Here is a 19,568-nt window from a genome sequence, read left to right as displayed (position 1 = left end):
GCAAGAAGAGTTACTGATGGCGAAGGGACAGAGGAGGGAGGCAGCAGAGCTGAAGGGCTGTCAGCAACAGGAGATGGAGGGCAAGCTGCAACTTTGTGCCTGATACTGACAGCACAGGTTCCGGTTCCTCACTGGATTCAATTGTTCACATCTTTGAAAGTTCACATCTTGAAGGTCTGTATGTAGGGGCCTTACTGTACTTTGGAAATAGAAACATCTGGTACAGCTTTTTCAATGGCAGGATCGACATAAGATTTGATCGACAGACACAAGATTTTCAATCTTGTACAATAATAATGCATGTTCTAGTGAGTACAATGTTGCCAGTGGCTTAGGAATCCCCTGCACAAATACTCAACTGTGCTATCCACAAAAAGATATGTATTATCTTCTTCACTAACTGTGGCTGTAAACAGAACCTGGGAGAGTCCTACAATCAGATCTGTAGGAGACAAAGACAAAGAAGCCGGACGCGTACAGGGTGCCCACCAAGGTCGTGGGGTCCTCACTTTTCTTCCCTGTTTGAGGTATCCATGCTCTCATTCATTTTCTGCTTTTGCATTCGTGTTCGAGTAGATGCTAAAAAAAAGGATGAAGAAATGTTAACAGCACTGATGGTGTGGGGTAAGTTGGTAAAGGGCTACCCAATTTGTTATGCTCACACCAAACTGATGGAGCCCAGGACCTCACAAGCTGTGGTTTCCAATTTTTTAAATCATACCTCTATCCGCCAGCTTTCCCCCAAAATATGTACCATTAAAGTATGTATGTATTTTTGTATATGTGTATAAATTATACAACACATATACTCCAAACATTAAAACTCAATGAGATAAAGATAAATAAGCATTCTAATCTTGTCTTATGTACCCCCACAAGGTGATCTTACACACACTCAAGTGTGCCCAACTTTGTAGACCACTACTCTAGAGGTGATGTGGTTAAGTCTGGCATCTGAGCAAAACAGAATCCTGGGCTGGTCCAGAATCTGCTGGAGTGAGTGTTATTCTTCATGAAGTTCAGAATTCCCTTGTGTTTGGAGATGCACTGCAAGTACTGCAAATACATCAGCTCACAGCTGATTCATTATTTTTTTAAACTAATTAATTGGGCTGCACTGGGTCTTATTGCTGCGAGGCTTTCTGCAGTTGTGGTGAGCGGGGGCTGCTCTAGCTGCAGCGCGCAGGCTTCTCACTGTGGTGGCCCCCGTGTGGCAGTGCACAGGCTCGAGGTGCCTGGGCTGCAAGTTGCGGTGCTCGGTCTCTAGAGCACAGGCTCAGCAGTTGCGGGGCGCAGGCTTCCTTGCTCCTCAACATGTGGGATCTTCTCAGACCAGGGATCACACCTACGTCCCCTGCATTGGCAGGCAGACTCTTTAACGGCCAGACCACCAGGGAAGTCCTGCTTACAGCTCATTTAATTTGGACGTGGACATTTTAAAATACATTATTAATTACAACATAGACAAAAACAGAAAGCTTCTTTTAAATTATTTCAAAGTTCTTAACTTGATTTTAGAGGCGGGCAAGAGTTCTTTATAAAGAAGCACAGAGAACATTCACACTTGGTAAAGGGCAGAAGGAGCGGCTCTCAGTCTCCTCTTGTGGCCCCTCTGCTCTGAGCAATCCAGCACTGTGTGATGGTCTGTTTCTGAGGAAAGCTGAGGAGCAACCTGGAGAATTCCCTACCCTTATGGCTTAAGACTCCTGCCACTCCTCCCATTTTCTAGCTGTACGAAGGCCCTGAACTTCAGCCTGGCAGAGGGAATTCACAGTCATTGCTAAGTGTGTCCGTGTGAAACGGACTGACTACAGCAACTGAGCTCCTCTGTAAGAAAATACACATATTTTTACATCTTTCTACTCCTTTTAAAATGCATACTTGTGGGCTCCAAAAGGCGTCCATGTATTTTTAAGGCCTGATTTTGGTTATAAGCTTCATGTCTATTTTCATGCACTGGGGAGGAAAAGCTACAAAAAGCAGTATATATTAATTGATGTAAAATCCAAAAAGAGATTCATTTATAAGCAAAGAACTTAAACCTGTTACATTTAGTTTCAATAGTATCTTCAAATAATATATATAGAAAAATGGTTTAAAATCAAAAGTAATTTTAAAAACTTTGTATCTCAAAGTTAGTATATACAGAGATGTACTGAGAGAAAGCTTCTTTTTAAAAAGTCACATTTTAATTGGTATTGTTCTTATCAATATGTCCTATGACCTAAGGATGACAGTTTTAATTCTTATTATCTCTTAACTATTTGTCTTCTTTCCAAGACCTGGCTCTGTTTCCTGTTAATGGATCTGGCACCAGATTATCAGGAAGTGTCCCCTTTTCCTGGTGACATTTCATGGCTACCTACTTCTCTAAGACAGTCCAATAACATTCTGTGCTTTCCTGGTGGCTCAGTGTTCAAGAACCCATCTGCCAGTGCAGGAGACCTGGGTTCGATCCCTTGGTTGGGAAGATTCCCTGGAAGAGGAAATGGCAACCCACTCCAGTATTCCTGCCTGGAGAATTCCGTGGACAGAGGAGCCTGGTAGGCTCAAAGAGTCAGAAATGACTTGGCAACTAAACAACTACAATTTATGCACACTGATCTTCCCCCCCCCCTTTTTTTTAATGTGGACCAGTTTTAGAAGTCTGTATTGAATTTGTTATTGTTTCTGTTTTATGTTTTGGTTTTTTGGCTGTGAGGCATGTGGGATCTTAGCTCCCACACCCCCTGCACTGGAAGGTGCCGTCTCAGTCACGGGACCACCAGAGCAGTCCCCTGATCTTTTTCTTAACGTCTTTTCCATCTAACTCTACTTGGGTTAATCCTTCACAATCTCAGATTAGTTTAGGAGAGAATTTCATTTGCCTTAACATTCCAATAGAAACAGTGACAGACTTTATTTTGGGGGGCTCCAAAATCACTGCAGATGGTGGCTGCAGCCATGAAATTAAAAGATGCTTACTCCTTGGAAGAAAAGTTATGACCAACCTAGACAGCATATTAAAAAGCAGAGACATTACTTTGCCAGCAAAGGTCCATCTAGTCAAAGCTATGGTTTTTCCAGTGGTCATGTGTGGATGTGACAGTTGGACTATAATGAAAGCTGAGCACTGAAGAATTGATGCTTTTGAACTGTGGTGTTGGAGAAGACTCTTGAGAGTCCCTTGGACTGCAAGGAGATCCAACCAGTCCATCCTAAAGGAAATCAGTCCTGAATATTCACTGGAAGGACAGATGCTGAAGCTGAAACTGCAATACTTTGGCCACCTGATGTGAAGACATGGAAAAGACCCTGATGCTGGGAAAGACTGAAGGTGGGAGGAGAAGGGGACGACAAACGATGAGATGGTTGGATGGCATCACCAACTTGATGGACATGAGTTTGAGCAAGCTTTGGGAGTTGGTGATGGACAGGGAAGCCTGGCGTGCTGCAGTCCACGGAGTCACACAAGAGTCAGACACGACTGAGTGACGGAACTGAACTAACATCTAACTTGGAAAATGATTTAGTATTCTTTATCAAAATTCTGATTTCTAGTAATGGAAAACTTTTGTTTGAAATCCAGTTCTAAAACTTGCAAATTAGGAAAGTTCGGTAATAGCAGAATAAAAGATTATTCTTTAAGTAAGGGTGATGATATTTATATATGCTAAGTTTCTAACATCCTCCCTATATCCAGCACTCAGAGAGTTCCTCATTATAGTTCTGCTATCCTAAAATATTTTCTAGCCACAGCCATCCGTAATGAAGATGTGGTTTCACTTCTTGGTCTTCCTGCTGCACAGTAGATGTTGGGATGCATGAAGATGACCTGCACTTTGCATCATACATTTAATCCACAGATACTTGTAAATAACATATTGACTGAATTATATTTTAAATGCATAAAAGTCTGTTAATTAAAGGGAGTCTATAAATTTATCCTTTTATAATGAAAAGGCTTTCTGCAATGTAAACAATTGTTCATTTACTTACTTAAATAAGTACTTACTCATTTCTGCCAGTTTCTGTTGAAATTTGGATTCCCCTGGGAGATGTTTACTGCAGATTTAAAAATTCAAAATATTTCATATGCATGTGTATAAATGAAAAACTGAAATTTCCAAAAACTATGGCATTTTCATTGACTATTTATGCTCTTTAGTAAATAGCTTTTATTGTCAAAGGATTATAAATCAAACATCTAAAATACAAATGTCATAAATTTATGAGCCTAGATATTTTATCAGTGGTTCTTATAAAACAGGGTAGCGTTTTTCAAGAGTGAGCATTTTAAAATCTAATGTTAATCAAAACTAACAAAATTCTATCCATGGCATTGTAAAGCCTGATTAGATTTGTAAACATCTGATATTTTTAATGAATTTCAGTAGATTTACGTGGTGCTTTTTAAACTTTGGGATGCAGTCACATCTTTTATTTTGAGCAAGCCTCATAATTTCCAAATTATTACTGGCATGAGAGAGACTGGCAGAAGCCAGGACCAGAGCGGCCACTCTGGGTTTCTCCCGATGACCAGCTCAGCTCCTGACACAGGTGCTAACACTGTCCCTACCTTCCATCTGCTTCATCGGATCCTTCGATGTCAAAGCGCAGTTTTTTCAGTGGTTTAGGGGGGTTGCTTCCTTCAGCACTTCTTTTGAGCGCACGGTCGCTGTTACACACCATTTGATTTATTTTCTGGAACTTCTCGGAAGTCTACAAATTATGGAATTCTTTATTTTAGATCATTTTGTAGTCAGCAACCCCATATTGTAGGTTCGAGGTGGGTCAAAAATCAGGCAGAGGTAATATCTGCATTTAACTTCCTGCTTCTTTGGACCAAACGGGAGATATGAAAAATGTTAAAATCAGACTAACTACACCCAACTTCCCTGGTGGCTCAGATAGTAAACCCTCTGCCTACAATGCGGGAGACCTGGGTTCAATCCCTGGGTTGGGAAGATCTCCTGGAGAAGGAAATGGCAACCCACTCCAGTATTCCTGCCTGGAAAATCCCATGGACGGAGGAGCCTGGTGGGTCGCGAAGAGTCGGACATGACTGAGTGACTTCACTTCACTTTACTTCACATCTAACTCTGCCCCAATAAATACCTGCTCTTCTCACACCCTCCTATGTCTTCCCAACAACTCTGACTACTACTCCAAAAGTCCTGGCTCCTCATTTTCAGAATTTACTCAAGCACAAAACCAGGGCTATTTCTCAGAAGCATGCAAAGCTGGAAGAGCTTTCTGGAACCTTGTTTTTTGTTTTGTTTTTTTAAAGCACAGCATAACTGGAGCAAATGTTACAGGAATTCAATAAGAGGTATCTAGTGAAGAATACTTTTGGACTCACTTTATAAATATCATGCTGATAAGTCATACAGCTTATAAATTTGAAATCATCATTGATTTGTAGTATTTGTTGATATTCCTAACTCTTAAAGGTTTAAAATAAAATATTAAGTATCTGAAAAACTCAAAGTATTTGAGTCCTTCCAAGTACTATTAGAGATAATTTGATTTATACATCTCCTGAGGAAGAATCCTTTCACAGTTAAGAAAACTTTGGGAAAAAATGCTAAAGAGGGCACAATACCTCATTTTATCCAAAGGACAAACACATGGAAACCTGTGTCTTATCTATTTCAGAACCAGAGTGAGGTGATTATCTCCGTGATGTGTATTAACATGTTTTTTTGGATTCTAGAATGAAATCAGACTTTCCAACAGAAGTTAAATCTGATTTGACTGATTTGACACTGAGGATTAGCTTTGCTAATTATGCAAAGCTAACTTTCATTAGCTAATTTACCAAAAATTAAATGCAAAACCAGATTTTGATGGAAAATATATTTAGAGCACATGTATAATATGATAGAAATGAAATTCTGTACACCTATTAAATGGATTTCCAGTTATGAGCTTTAAAATATGAAGTACGTATAACCTTCTTTCAACTCTTTCAGAGTTTATCGCAAGCAAAACGGTTTGAAGACCACTACTCTATATCTGACTTCCCTGGTGGCTCAGATGGTAAAGCATCTGCCTACAATGCGGGAGACCTGGGTTCGATCCCTGGGTCACGAAGATCCCCTGGAGAAGGAATCCCACTCCAGTACTCTTGCCTGGAAAATCCCATGGACGGAGGAGTGTAGTAGGCTACAGTCCATGGGGTCGCAAAGAGCTGGACGCGACTGAACAACTTTACTTTCTTTCTTTCACTCTATACTTAATCTGGATCCAATCCTATTTATGTGGTCCACATTACCTTTGTGAAGCCTGACAGCTGTAGCCTGTGTTGAGCTAAATGTCATCGCATTTACTATTTGTAACAAACGTGTTAACATTTGGTCTTTTAGTATACAACATGTATCTCTCTCTAGTTATTTCATTGGAGGAGCAGTGGTAGGCAGAGGCTAAAATGGCTCTCCCTAATTGTCTCCTTGAATGTGGGGCTGAACCTAGTGTTGTCCTGCTTCTGATAAAATAAGGCAGCAAAAGTGATGGCAAGTCACTTCCATTATGACAAGAAGACTGACTTCAATTTTGCTTCTTATCTCCCTCTTCCCCTCCCTCCTCTCTGTTGTGAGTAGCCAGCCACCCGAGGGAGAACCCCGGGTGTCAAGGAAGTGATTATGGCTTGAGCCAACAGCCATCGAGGATCGGCCAACAGCCATACAAGTGAGTCTGAGTGAGGAAGGTGGTCCTCCGGGTGAATCTGGAGATAACTGCAGATCCAGCTGAAATGCTGACTGCAGCCTCGTACAGACAGACCCTGGACCCGCTAAGCCAGGCCTGCTCAATGACCCACAAGGAATGAGATTTCAAAAGGTTTAAATGCCTAAGTCTGGGGGTGGTTTGTTATGCAGCAATAAATAACAAGTATAGGTGGGGGTGGTGGGATGAAACATTCAGTAATGCTCACTGAATACAGGACTGTGGATTAGTGATGGTAAGGAAAGGCCAGCTAGAGTAGTGGGCTCCCAGACTAGAATAACCATTTCAAAGCTTAACTTTCCCCTGGATTCCTCTGCAAGGAAGACCACCACATAGCTTGTCACTTACACTGGGGCATGTAACCAATTCCTAATTAATTTACCAGGGAAGAATATCCTAGAAGTTGGAGAGGAAGGAAAGGCAAAAGTGTGTATATGTATAGAAGGAGACAAGTGGGCATGGTGGCTACATTTTGGAGTATTTTAAATCATACTCCCAATTAGTGAAATTCAAAGCTGTTTTTTAAAACATTCCTTTGAGACTATATAATGCATATACATATTTGTATATATATACATTAATGTATACACACATATAATCTCAAAGGTGTTTAGAAAGCAGTTTTGAAATATACCAATTAAAATTAAACCTGATTTGAAAATAAATCTGATATATATCTTCTAAATTTTATGCAACATGCTTGAATGAGGTACTTGAATAGTAGCATTTATAAATTCAATTACAGAGAATTTCAAATTCTTTTATAATTATGGTATCATGCTATAGTAATTCACAGAAAAAATACTTACCCCAAATGATTCACCGATTGATACTAAGATTCTGTCAAGTTAATATAAAATACAAATTAGTAATGCAAATCATATCCAACTATGCAGAGATGAACATACACACGTCATTCTGAACTCACAGGAAGACCAGATCACAGGTTTCTTCTACCCCTAGAACCACTGATGAATTATACTTATTAAAGGCTAATTTTGGTAGTGCTAGTCTAGTCACACACTAAGCTCATTCCTTAGATTTTTAAAGCAAGAACTGCATGTCTACAAGAATATATTTTGCCATTGCTCACAAGGAAAGAGGGTAAAGAAAATTTTGTTTACTCATACTTAATTCTTCATAAATCAATGAGTAAGGAAACAATTCAAAATTATTTCACATTTTCTCATTAAAAATTCAAGTTCTATTTGGTAAAACTGTATAAATGATAATCTGAATTCTATTTAGGATCTATACTGATAGATGGTAAAGCTTATTTAACATCTGGGCTTCCCAGGTGTCTCTATGACAAAGAATCCATCTGCCAGTGCAGGAGACGCGGGTTCGATCCCTGGGTTGGGAAGATCTTCTGGAGAAGGAAACGGCAATCCACTATAGTATACTTGTCTGGGAAATCCCATGGACAGAGGAGCCTGGTGAGCTATAGTCCATGGCATCACAAAACAGTCGGACATGACTTAGCAACTAAAACATTTAACACATATCCTAGAATCAGAAATCTCTTAATTTGTCCCTGATTGAATCATATAATTTATGCATTTGATAATAAGGCTGAAGAACATTAGCCTGATATGACAAAGATTTGATCATATGTACATGGAATCAATAGATACATGGATTTTATTGTCCTCCAATTCTTTGATAAGTAGCCATCATTCTATATGATTTACCAAAATATGGTGAATACAGAGAGTGTTAAGATGCTCTCTTAATAGCTGATCAGGATTTTCAGAATGTGACTTTTTTGCTAAAGGACTCCAACCCAGAAGTGAATTAACTAATATCAGCAAGTAGCTATCATTATCAGCATAATATGGGTTAATTATCATCATTAAAAATTTACCTAAGTATACATTTTCCTGTAGCAATGTATAAATTAGACATGCTATGCACCTCAGCAGCTTAGAATGTAAATTGTAGATATCAGTACATAGATACTCAACCATAAAAACACTAAATATATGGAAAATAACACAGGGCACATGAGAGCACTTATATCATTTGCCAGTTATTTTCTACTTTTTCTTTTACTGAAAATTTTTATGAGTGTGCATTGCTTATGTAAGCAAACACACTACACTAATGTTTTCATAGGATTAATATAGCCCTTCTTCTTGTTTATTTTTCTTGCCCATTAAGTGCAACTATATGGGCTAACAATTTCTGAGATGAGACTACATTAACTTTACTAATTAATCTGCCTCCACTATTCAAATAAAGTCAGTTTCAAATAGCCCATGATAGCATATAATAAGTCAGCCGAAGTACTTCAAAGCCAGAGAGCACCCACTGTTGAATGCGGAAGATAACATAATGATTTGTAGGTGCACAGAGCCTTTCATCTAAGAATTTAAAACAGCTTCACACTCATCATTTACCTGAGCCACAGCAGCCTTCTGAAGCAGAGACCTGCCCAAGGTAATACAAGGAGGCCGCAGGCAGAAGTAGGGATGGACTTCTAAAGACTTCATTTACCATCATCTACATTTAATCAGTCATCTACATTTTCATAAGCAAGATGAACAGATCCACAGAAAGAGTTCACAGGACATTCAATAAATTCTAGAATAAAAACTCTTAGCAAAAGGAATCTACTTTGTTTAGCAGGGTGGTGACTTAAAAAACTCTGAGAGTGATCTGAAACTTAGGCTCAAACTAGTACTCAGATTGTTTACAAAAGACCCAAGAAGCCAGGAAAGTTGATGACTAAATTTGCAAACCCATCTAAGTAAACAGATTATCTCGCCCCCAACACCCCCAGTTTTTATTTTTATCACAGCACTTAATATAAATTAGGAAATTAGGGACTAGCTAAATAAAGAAAGCTTTATGGTTTTATGCTTGGATTAAAAAAGAAAAAAAAAAAAAAAACCCTCTCATTCTTTACTGCTTTCCTAAAAAGAAAACACAAACCTTGATCTTGGAGTCATTTTTGTTGGTGTAGGCAGACCTTCTGAAATTTTATATGGGTTCTTTAGGGGTGATATATAGATGTTCCCCCCAGGAATCCGTAAAGGTGAACTAGAAAACTTGTAAGGGCTTCGAGGAATGTGAGGAATCGGTGACAAGGTAGGGGGCTACAGCAAAAACAAAAGCAGGAGGTTACTTAACACTTTAGTGAGATCCACTGCTTTATAAGCAGATTTGCCCAAATAAAGGATGCCTTCAACATACCCTGGTGGAAGCATACTGCAGAATATTTGTTTTCAGTCTCTGCATGAAGACTGAATTATAGAATACGATAATGGAATCATACTCCTCTTCTCTGATCAAAACACGTTTGAATGTCTGAGGAAGAAGAGCAAAAATACTTGTTAAATGAATTTGGGAATTTATCTCTTTAGAGTTTCTATTTTAATAGTTCATGATACTTTTTAACAGTAAAAAGACGCATTATTTTATAGGAAAAAACAATCTAAAGAAGCCATTTTAGGCTTGGATTATAGCTGTTCTACTGGAAGTGAAAAGTCATACATATATACTGTATGTGTTTTATGTGTATATATATATATATAAGTTTATTACAAATATTCTGCTTATTGGCATAACACAGTGTTCCCTATTTATTTTATAATATGAATTTGAATATTAAAGTGTTAGCTCCCCAATTGGAGAAGGAAATGGCAACCCACTCCAGTGTTCTTGCCTGGAGAATCCCAGGGATGGGGGAGCCTGGTGGGCTGCCGTCTATGGGGTCGCACAGAGTCGGACACAACTGAAGCGACTTAGCAGCAGCAGCAGCAGCAGCTTCCCAATTACATTTTAACTACAAATAATTAACTAATAATATGAAAATTAAAAGTGGATATGTAAATTTATACAAATCAGTCAGAACATATGGTACAATTAATGACTAAAGTTATCCATATTTTTGAAAATCCTTATCATGGAAAACTACCTACCTCCTGAACAGCATGAGGAAGATCTTTGTACGCTGTGACAATGATTTTGAATTTAAGATCTATATTCTTCACTTTGCATATGCCATACATGGAACACATCATAATCTAGTAAATAAATTTGATACAAAAGCAGTCAGGGTTTTGTTACATGGTTGTGCTCAGAGAATGAGATGGCTGGATGGCATCACCAACTCAATGGATATGATGAGTCTGAGTGAACTCTGGGAGTTGCTGATGGACAGGGAGGCCTGGCGTGCTGCAGTCCATGGGGTGGCAAAGAGTTGGATACGACTAAGCGACTGAACTGAACTGTGGTCTAAAACACACTGTTATCTTTCTTTCAGTTAAAAAAAAAAAAAAAAAAAGGAAATTTAATCTCCCGCAGAATTATCTTTTCCTGTCCTGAGCTCATTTGGCACTGTTTTAGATCAACTATTCTTACGTCTCATGCTTTTTCCACACTAAATGAATTCTAGTTTACAACAACACAGAAAACGCCTATGATAAAGTTTCTTCAGTGGTTTCTGCAACAAGAGCTTTCATGTCATGAAATAAGTAAATACTGAAATATTCTCAAACTCTAAAGCTCTCATTTGTAAAAAAAAATACAGCAAAAATATAAAGGGTAGCCAGCAAGCAAATATATGTTAACTAAATTGTTGCAGCTTCTCATTTGAATCCAAACTTTTCTTAAGAAATCAGTACATAGCTAACAAGTAAGCAGGAGAAGAGAAGAGAAGTGCATGATTTCCTTACCTGGTCCAAATGCCTGTCTCTCATGAGTTCATACTCATTTTGCAGTGTGTGCTGGAAAAGGGTCCAGATGATATGCTCTAGTTCTGGGTGGTCAGACAGAAGGCGTGCACACAGGGTGTTCAGTCGAAGATATGCTAGTCGATACACTGGAAAAATAAGGGGAATTAATCATATTTACTCTTAATTTTGCATAACAGGTAGATATTTTCAAAATATTAAACTGTTATAATGAAATGCTGTTAAATAGCATTTAACATTAACTTCATTTCTCCCACTATTTTCCTTATGATTTCTAGTCTTAGGACTGTTCTACATACATAGAAGGCAAAACAATACTTTGCTGAAAATACTACTCAGCAAAAATAATCCTTTTGCTGAATTATTATAGCATAAAGTTGAGGCAGAAGTGAAAATTAGAGGAAGAAAGATCCTAAGATATTGTGAAATTAGACAACCCAAATACTGTTTGTTTCAGTTTCATTGGTAATCACTCATCACAGATGTTGAATATTTTATCAATATTCAAGAGAATAATTATTTTTAAAATAACAGAATTTCTGAACTCCCTTAATTTTTTCAATCCTGAAAACAAAAAACAAATGGTGTATTTCTCTATAAAAATGGTAGACTTGTAGATTACCTAAGTGGTAATATGACTGTGATATTAAATATATTGAGCAAGTTTATTTAAAAATACTACTGGAACACAGGTTGGAGAAAAGTAATCCACAAAACTGAATTTTCCTCCATCTGGTTTAAATGCACCTGTCAAAGACTTGCATAAAGTAATCAGAATTTTTTAGTTAATAATTTATCCCACTGGTCTTCAACTTTGGCTTACATCAGACTTGCACTGAGGACTTGTTAAAACAAGGATTTTTTCCTCATCCTACTAGAGTCTCTGATTGAGTAGTTCTAGCATTTGGGGCTCAAACAAAAATTCTCCTTTCTGCAACTTATTGAGTAAGGTGGATTCTGCTGGTTGGGGACCACACTTTGGAACCACTGCTTTAATTCAAGGACTTATAACATGCCTATAAAGCTCAGTATATTTGCTTTATTCAAGTCAGAAATAAGATTTATCACAGAGGAATCTGGCCTTCTACCTTTCTTCAAAGAGTTTCAAGTGGGTGTGCACTTGCATGTACATGCATAGACACCCAAATGACCTCCCCACCCCATCACACACACACAATCAGAAAATGCTGTACAACCTGGTCACCAGGAAATGCATCTGCATTAGGCCACAGCCCATTGTATAATCTCAACATACACATCTCAACAGAGGAAGTAATGTTAGGGGCAAATATTTCTGAGCATAAATTTGAAAGCATAACAGTAAGCAGCAACAATAACAACATCTGACACTTTTTGAGTGCTAGACACTCTTGGAAGCATTTCATGTATTCATTCACTTAATTATCTCAAAACCCAAATAAGGTAGGTTATTATTATTTCCATTTTACGGATGAGGAAACTGAGGCATAGAGCTTTTAAAGTGACTTGCCCAAAGTCATACCTAGTAAGCCGAAGAGCAAAGATTTGAATCCAGTCAGCCTCGTTTCAGAGTCCACGATCTTCAAAGTAATCATTTACTAACCTTTTTTGTAGAAGAGTGAAAGGGAGGTAGATTTCAATGGCTTCTGAGTCTGGAAGGCTGAGGTTGCTTGCGCCTCTGAATTTGGAATAGAATTTGCACGTGGAGTTGACCCTTTTTTCTTTGGGGATCTTACAGGAGAAAGATACCTAGATATATTCAAAGGAAAAGTCTTCATGTGAAGTTTTCTCAGAATCTCTCTCTTTCACAGATACACAAACACACACAGCTGTACACATGCATCCAAACACGCCTTGTCTATTTAATCCACAGTTTTACACCAAAGTCCTATTTAAATACAAGTTGGAAAAGAGAGCTCACGAGGAAAACTAGGCTTGCTGTTATCATTTCTAACCCTATTTTAATAAATGGCCTTTCCTAGAAATTACTGCCTTATTGAAAAAATAGCTATATATCTTTATATGTTTGATTTTAATAATTAAAGTGAGATTGAGATAATAAAAATGACTCCAGCTTAAAAGAACAAGCCATTGATATTAAAATATCAATTTCTCTGATTCTTCTCTTAAAAATGTTTCACTGATAACTACGGTTCATTTACATAAGATTAAGTTACACACATATACATCTTCCTAAATTATACAGTACAGAATTATATGAATTAATATTTCAGGTAGCATTCTCAAGGCAGGTCTACACCCATATACTAAACATGTAAGGCACACATCGAGACAGAAGTATTAGTGCACATGAACTCCAGTTTCTGACCTATCACCGCTCGGTGCTGCCCTTTATTTCAGAGGGTAGTCCAGGCCTACCTTCTAATTCTGTTTTAGCATCAGATGGTAAAAGAATCCACCCGCAATGTGGGAGACCTGGGTTCGACCCCTGGGTTGGGAAGATCCCCGGGAGGAGGGCATGGCAACCCAGTATTCTTGCCTGGAGAACCCCATGGACAGAGGAGTCTGGCAGGCTACAGTCTATGGGGTCGCAAAGAGTCAGACATGACTGAGTGACTCAGTACAGCTGAGAAATAATTCTGAGCAGAAAGTAGGATTTGTACCTTACTATGGATGTTTCTACTACATGTAATATATTAACTAGAACACCAGAAAAAGGGAACCAGTATCATGATTTTGTAAGTACCCGGGTCTAGTCTATCACCCTCGAATTTCCCTTCAATTCACTAGCAATACTGTAGACTGACTTAACTTGGGTAGAAGTTAGTCTCCTTCGAATTCCAGGTGAATAATAGGTATCCTGCTGGATAACAGGTAATAATTATAATCTAAGCAGGATAATACTTACTTCACTTCCTGAATCTCAGACTTAAGAAGGCCAAAGTGGAGCTCTTCATTTCTCCGTTTTCCAATCTCAAGAAATGGCTCCGTATTACAACCAGTTTCTTAAGTCAGAAACTTAGGAGATATTTAAAATTTTTTCTTTTTCCCAATCTTCAAACCCAATGGAAAAGAAAGTTCTCCCTCTAAAAACATACCCCAGATATTTTCCATTTCTTTGTATCTCTACTGACATATCTTAGACCAACTCATTTATTTACATCTCTCATTTGGACTATTGAAATTGTCTCCAAACTGGGTCTTTCTACTTTCTTCCTTGCCCTGTTCTTTTCTCTCCTCCTACACCGTCTGTACTTCAAATGGCAGCCAGAAAGTGGCCCTTTAAAAATACAAATTATAGCAAGCTGCCCCTCTGCTTACAACCTTAATGTTTTCCCACAGCCTTTTAAAATCTGAACTCCTCTCTGTGAGTCTCCTCTCTGATGAGACTCTATAAGACGTAGCCGCAGTCTGCCTTTCCAGCCTCTTCTTGTACCGCTCTCTTGTTTGCTTTAGGATTTCTTTCTGCTCCTAAGACCAGGTACGTTTGATCACCCAGGGACACTGCACCCACTGTTTGCTCTGCCTGGAATGCACACCACACAGACTGTGGCAGGTCAGCATCCATTTGTTCTTCAAGTCTCAGGTCAAGTATCATTTCAATAGAGAAAGCTTCCCTGAACATTCTATCACTTTCTCAGCTCCTCTCTTTCACTTCATTCTGTTTATTTCCATTACAGAACTTATTATACTCTAAGATCACCTTATATATTACGTGATCACCTTATGTATTTCCTTGTTCACTGTTTATTTCCTTTCTTCAGCATGTAAGTTCTGTGAAGGGAAGGACCTAATCTATCTTACTTGCCCTCTGTATTCCCAGTGCCTAAAACGCTTCCTGGCACCCAACAGTCAACTGCTTATTGAATTAAAGAAAAAGATAAGGCTTGACATATTTATATTAACGTATTACCTAGCAAGCTAAGTTATACATGAAGGCAGAGGTTCCACACACTAGAAATACTCTGGACACAAATGAGCATGGAAATGGCACCTCTGGAAAACAGCCCCTGCACTCGTCACAGAGCTTTGTAATGTCAATTCTTACACAGAACTAAACAGAAACATAACATTACACACATTCCTGTGAAAGGCAATGTAGCTGGAATGTTTCAGAGCATGGGCTTTGGGGTCAGACTGCTTGGATCTGATTTCTGTTGGCTTTTGGTAAGTTACCTTATTTCTCTAATTCCTTTTTCATAGATAATGAAGGCTGCTACAGTGTCTATTATCTTACAGGACTGTTTGGTAATTCTCCAGCACTGAGTGATAAATAAAGGTTAGTGATTGCGTTCTTCTTCTAACACGTCATCAGGCACTCATCAACCATTTTAGTCTCCTGTTCACACTGGGTACTCCCTATGCTCATCCTATGGTGGTTTTAGTCGCTCAGGCATGTCCGACTCTTTGTGACCCCGTGGACTGTAGCCTGGCAGTCTCCTCTGTCCATGGGGTTTCCCAGGCACGAATACTGGAGTGGGCTGCCAGTTCCTTCTGCGGGGATCTCTCCAGCCCATCCTATGCTGCACTACGAAGGCACTGAGCTGCACTTCTGGAAGAATGTTTCCTGCTTTCCTGGCTGTTCTACTTTGAGGTTCATGCTCTTTCTGTCTCCCCGGTCCTCTCCCTCCTCTCTGGTTTCCATGTTGAAATCCTAGTCTACCTTTGAGGACTATCTAAATCGTCATCCCTGCATGAAAACTGTCCTCCTGACACTAAAGTGGAGTGATTTCAGTAGCACTCTGTACCGCTCCATATGACCTTTATTTGGGTCATGTATCTTATATTCCTGATTCTTGAAAGCAGGAACAATGTCTTATGCAAAATTCTATTCCCTGCAGCTTCTGCATGACAGCTTGGATCACACTATGCTCAGAATCCTTCTGTGAGCTGGATGGACAACAGATTTCACTCACATATCTGCTGCAGTGTGATTATTCTGGAGAGGAAGGTTGAGAGTACAGGCAGGTTCAAAGTGATCAACTGGTCCTTCTCGGTCCTTTGCTTGTTTAATAAGATCAAATAAAGGTGAATCCTATATGAAACAAGATGACATTAAAACAACACCGGTAAGCGTGACCTTCTTATGTATGTATCAAAATCATATTGTTTGACATAGTGAGCATTATTAATATAGTCGTAATTGACAATGGCAATTCTGAAGTCAGAATAAGGTTCTTGTTTCCATTTTGAAAATGATTGCCAATTTCTGTACTATGCACAAAATAAAGAATTAGGAATATGTATAACTTCAAATGCTTATATTAGAAAAGAAATTAAAAGTTAGAGAAAGAGATACAGAAAAGACCCAAAGAAAGTAGAAGGAAGAAAAATAGAGATATGAGCAGGAGTTAATGAAACTGAAAACAAAGATAAAATACATGGTCTGATAAACAAAGCTAGTAACTGCTTCTTTGAAAGAACTAATAAAATTAAACAAACCTCCAGTCAGACTGAGAAAGGAAGAGACAGATAAATAATATTAGGAACAAAAATGGGGCCACCATTACAAAGATCAGAAAGATAATAGGGGACAGTTATAAATAATTTTATGTCAATAAACTGGAAAATGTAGACCAAGTAGAAAATTCCACAAAAATAAAAATTAACAAAACTCAATAAGAAATAAACCTCAATAGTTCTATCAAGTATTAAAGAATTTGAAACAGTAATTAAAAGTCTCCCCACAAAGAAAACATTCAAGTACCTCTGGTTTTACCAGTAAATTCTACCAAACATTCAAGGAATAGATAATTCAACTTTTACTTCAACTCTTCTGAGAATGGAAAAAGAAAGAACATTCTCTCTCTGATTTTTGAGGCTAGTACAACACTGATACTAAAAACTGTCAAGGACATTACAAAAAGAAAAATTATAGCCCATTCTCACTCATAAACAGAGACATAAAAATTCTAAAATTAGCAATCCAAATCAGCAGTGTTAAAAAACAGAGTATGTCATTTACCAAGATGAGTTTATCCAGGTTGCAAGATTAGTTCAATGTTAGAAAATCTATAATGCAATTCACCTTACTAATTAATCTAAGGGGAAAAATATTGTCAAAATCAATGCAGAAAAAGCCCTCATTTAAAAACCCATTTATTATGTTAAAAAAGAAGAAAAGTCTTAATAAATCAGGAATAGAAGGGTACTCCTAATTTGATAAATGGCATCTACAAATAAACAAAAAACCCACAGCAAACATCATGTGTAATGGTGAAACATTAAAAGCATTCCCCTTAAAAAATCGGAGATAAGAGAAGGATGTCCCATTATCACGCTTTCTATTCAGTATTATACTTGAGGTTCCAGTCAGTTCAAATGACAAAGAAAAGAAATTAAAGATCAAAAGACCAGGAAGGAAAAAAGAATAAAAACACCGTTATTTGCAAATGATTTATGTCAATAAGCTGGCTCAGTGGTAAAGAATCCGCCTGCCACTGTGGATACGGGTTCAATCCCTGGGCCAGGAAGATCCCCTGGAGGAGGAAATGGCAACCCACTCCAGTATTCTTGCCTGGAGAATCCCATGGACAGAGGAGCCTGGCAGGCTACAGTCCATGGGGTCAGGAAAGAGGTGGATACAACCAAGAAAACTCAAAAGGATCTACAGAGAAATTATTAGAATGAGAGAGATTAGCAAGGTCTCAGTACTGTTGTAAAACCAATACAAAATATATTTCTATATATCAAGCAAGTTTAAAACACATGATTTAAAAATCATTTATAAAAATGTAAGACCAGAAGTAAGAGCCATTAAAATAATTGATTCAAAAACTGTAACTTTCTGGAGGTGACACCTTGCAAGACCATAAAACCTGGGAACATACGTATTTCACTCTTTTAGTACTTGAACTAAGAAAGAAAGGAAAACAGACAAATTGCCAAGATGCTAGGTTTATATAAAAAGGAAAAGTGGTGCATCTGTAAATAAAAATACAAAACACTGTAGAATGTAGATTTTGTGAAAATATGAAGATGTCTAGTCAATAAAATGTGTTTGAAAAATTAGCTAACAATTTGAAAAAAAAGGCTATTACACCTTCACAATATATAAAAATTCAATTACATTAAAAAACAAAACTGAAGAAGTATTAGAAATACAAAAGAATATCTTTATAACTTCTTTTTTAAAATCTTTTTTCACTTTTACTGAAGTATAATTGACAAACACCATATATATTTAAGGTATACTATGTGATGGTTTCATAGAAACATACACTGTGAAATAATCACCACAATCAAACTGGTTAGCATTCATTACCTCACAGAGTTACCTTCTGTTCTCTTTGCATCCCTTCCTCACCTTCTTTATAAATTCTTGATAAGGAAGGGCCTTTCTAGGTTTGACCAAAACCCAGAAGTCGTAAAGAAAAACACAAAACAACCGGACTACATAAAGCTTGAAAACCTCTGTGTGACTAAAACAGCAATAAACTAAGTTAAACAAAATCTTTAAAAAGTAAACAATGCTGATTTATTCTACAACCACCATAATGCACTGTACTAATTCCTACTGTCAAATCATTCTTTCCTATAGTCGTCAGGGGCACTCTGAAGTGCCATCTCAATAATGGCTTTCAGCTGAGTAAAGTAAGGCTAACAATGAAAACCAGCTAATGCATATATGTCACAGTCAGTGTTTTATGTTTTCTAGTCATTGATGAACTGAGTATCTTTTCATATGGGATGAATCTACATATACTCAGCAGGAGTGGCCTTATCCCATTCTTTTCTCAAACAAAGACCTGTCAGAAGACCTCGAGACTCACAGAGATATGCAGGTAAACTTGAGCCTTTAATAGGACCTAAGTATGTGGCTGACGGGCATTTTACTTTCTCTTCAAATATGGTTTAAACCCATAGATGGTTTACCTGGTTGAATTATCACAATAGGATTATACCAAAGTGAATTCTTCTAAGAAAGCAGGTGCCATTCTACTCACCAACAGTCTTCATGTTTCACCCAAGTATCACTTTTATAACTCCATCTCTCCCAACCCAACTGATACAGCGGTGTATAGATATAGAGAATGAAGTATGCCATGAGAATAATAATAAGCATGGCGCAATGCACAAAAACACAGACTCTGGAGTCACACCACAGGTGTTCAAGTCTTGACCACGTACTGGCTGCCTGACCTTGGAGAGAGTCGCTTTACCTTGTTATGATTCTCTTTTCTGTACTGTAAAGTGGAGATACTAAGACAATAATGTCCAGTTATC

At 38.0% G+C, this 19,568-nt stretch overlaps 1 protein-coding gene across 1 annotated transcript in view; it reads right to left on the bottom strand.

Moving 5' to 3' along the window:
• The window catches only part of RB1 (RB transcriptional corepressor 1), a 119,029-nt gene continuing 99,461 nt past the window's right edge, over positions 1-19,568 (bottom strand). Inside the window, exons 18-27 of the mRNA XM_040266921.1 lie at positions 16,259-16,377; positions 12,985-13,130; positions 11,385-11,530; positions 10,629-10,733; positions 9,901-10,014; positions 9,640-9,803; positions 7,515-7,545; positions 4,559-4,701; positions 3,995-4,044; positions 1-579 (exon numbers count right to left, since the gene is read on the bottom strand). Coding sequence (XP_040122855.1) covers positions 506-579; positions 3,995-4,044; positions 4,559-4,701; positions 7,515-7,545; positions 9,640-9,803; positions 9,901-10,014; positions 10,629-10,733; positions 11,385-11,530; positions 12,985-13,130; positions 16,259-16,377 — 1,092 coding nt within the window. The 3' untranslated portion in view covers positions 1-505. The remainder of the gene's footprint in view (positions 580-3,994; positions 4,045-4,558; positions 4,702-7,514; positions 7,546-9,639; positions 9,804-9,900; positions 10,015-10,628; positions 10,734-11,384; positions 11,531-12,984; positions 13,131-16,258; positions 16,378-19,568) is intronic.

This window comes from Oryx dammah, unplaced genomic scaffold (genome assembly GCF_014754425.2).
Source record: "Oryx dammah isolate SB20612 unplaced genomic scaffold, SCBI_Odam_1.1 HiC_scaffold_24, whole genome shotgun sequence".
NCBI lineage: Eukaryota > Metazoa > Chordata > Mammalia > Artiodactyla > Bovidae > Oryx > Oryx dammah.
This window is presented reverse-complemented; position numbering and strand designations above follow the sequence as displayed.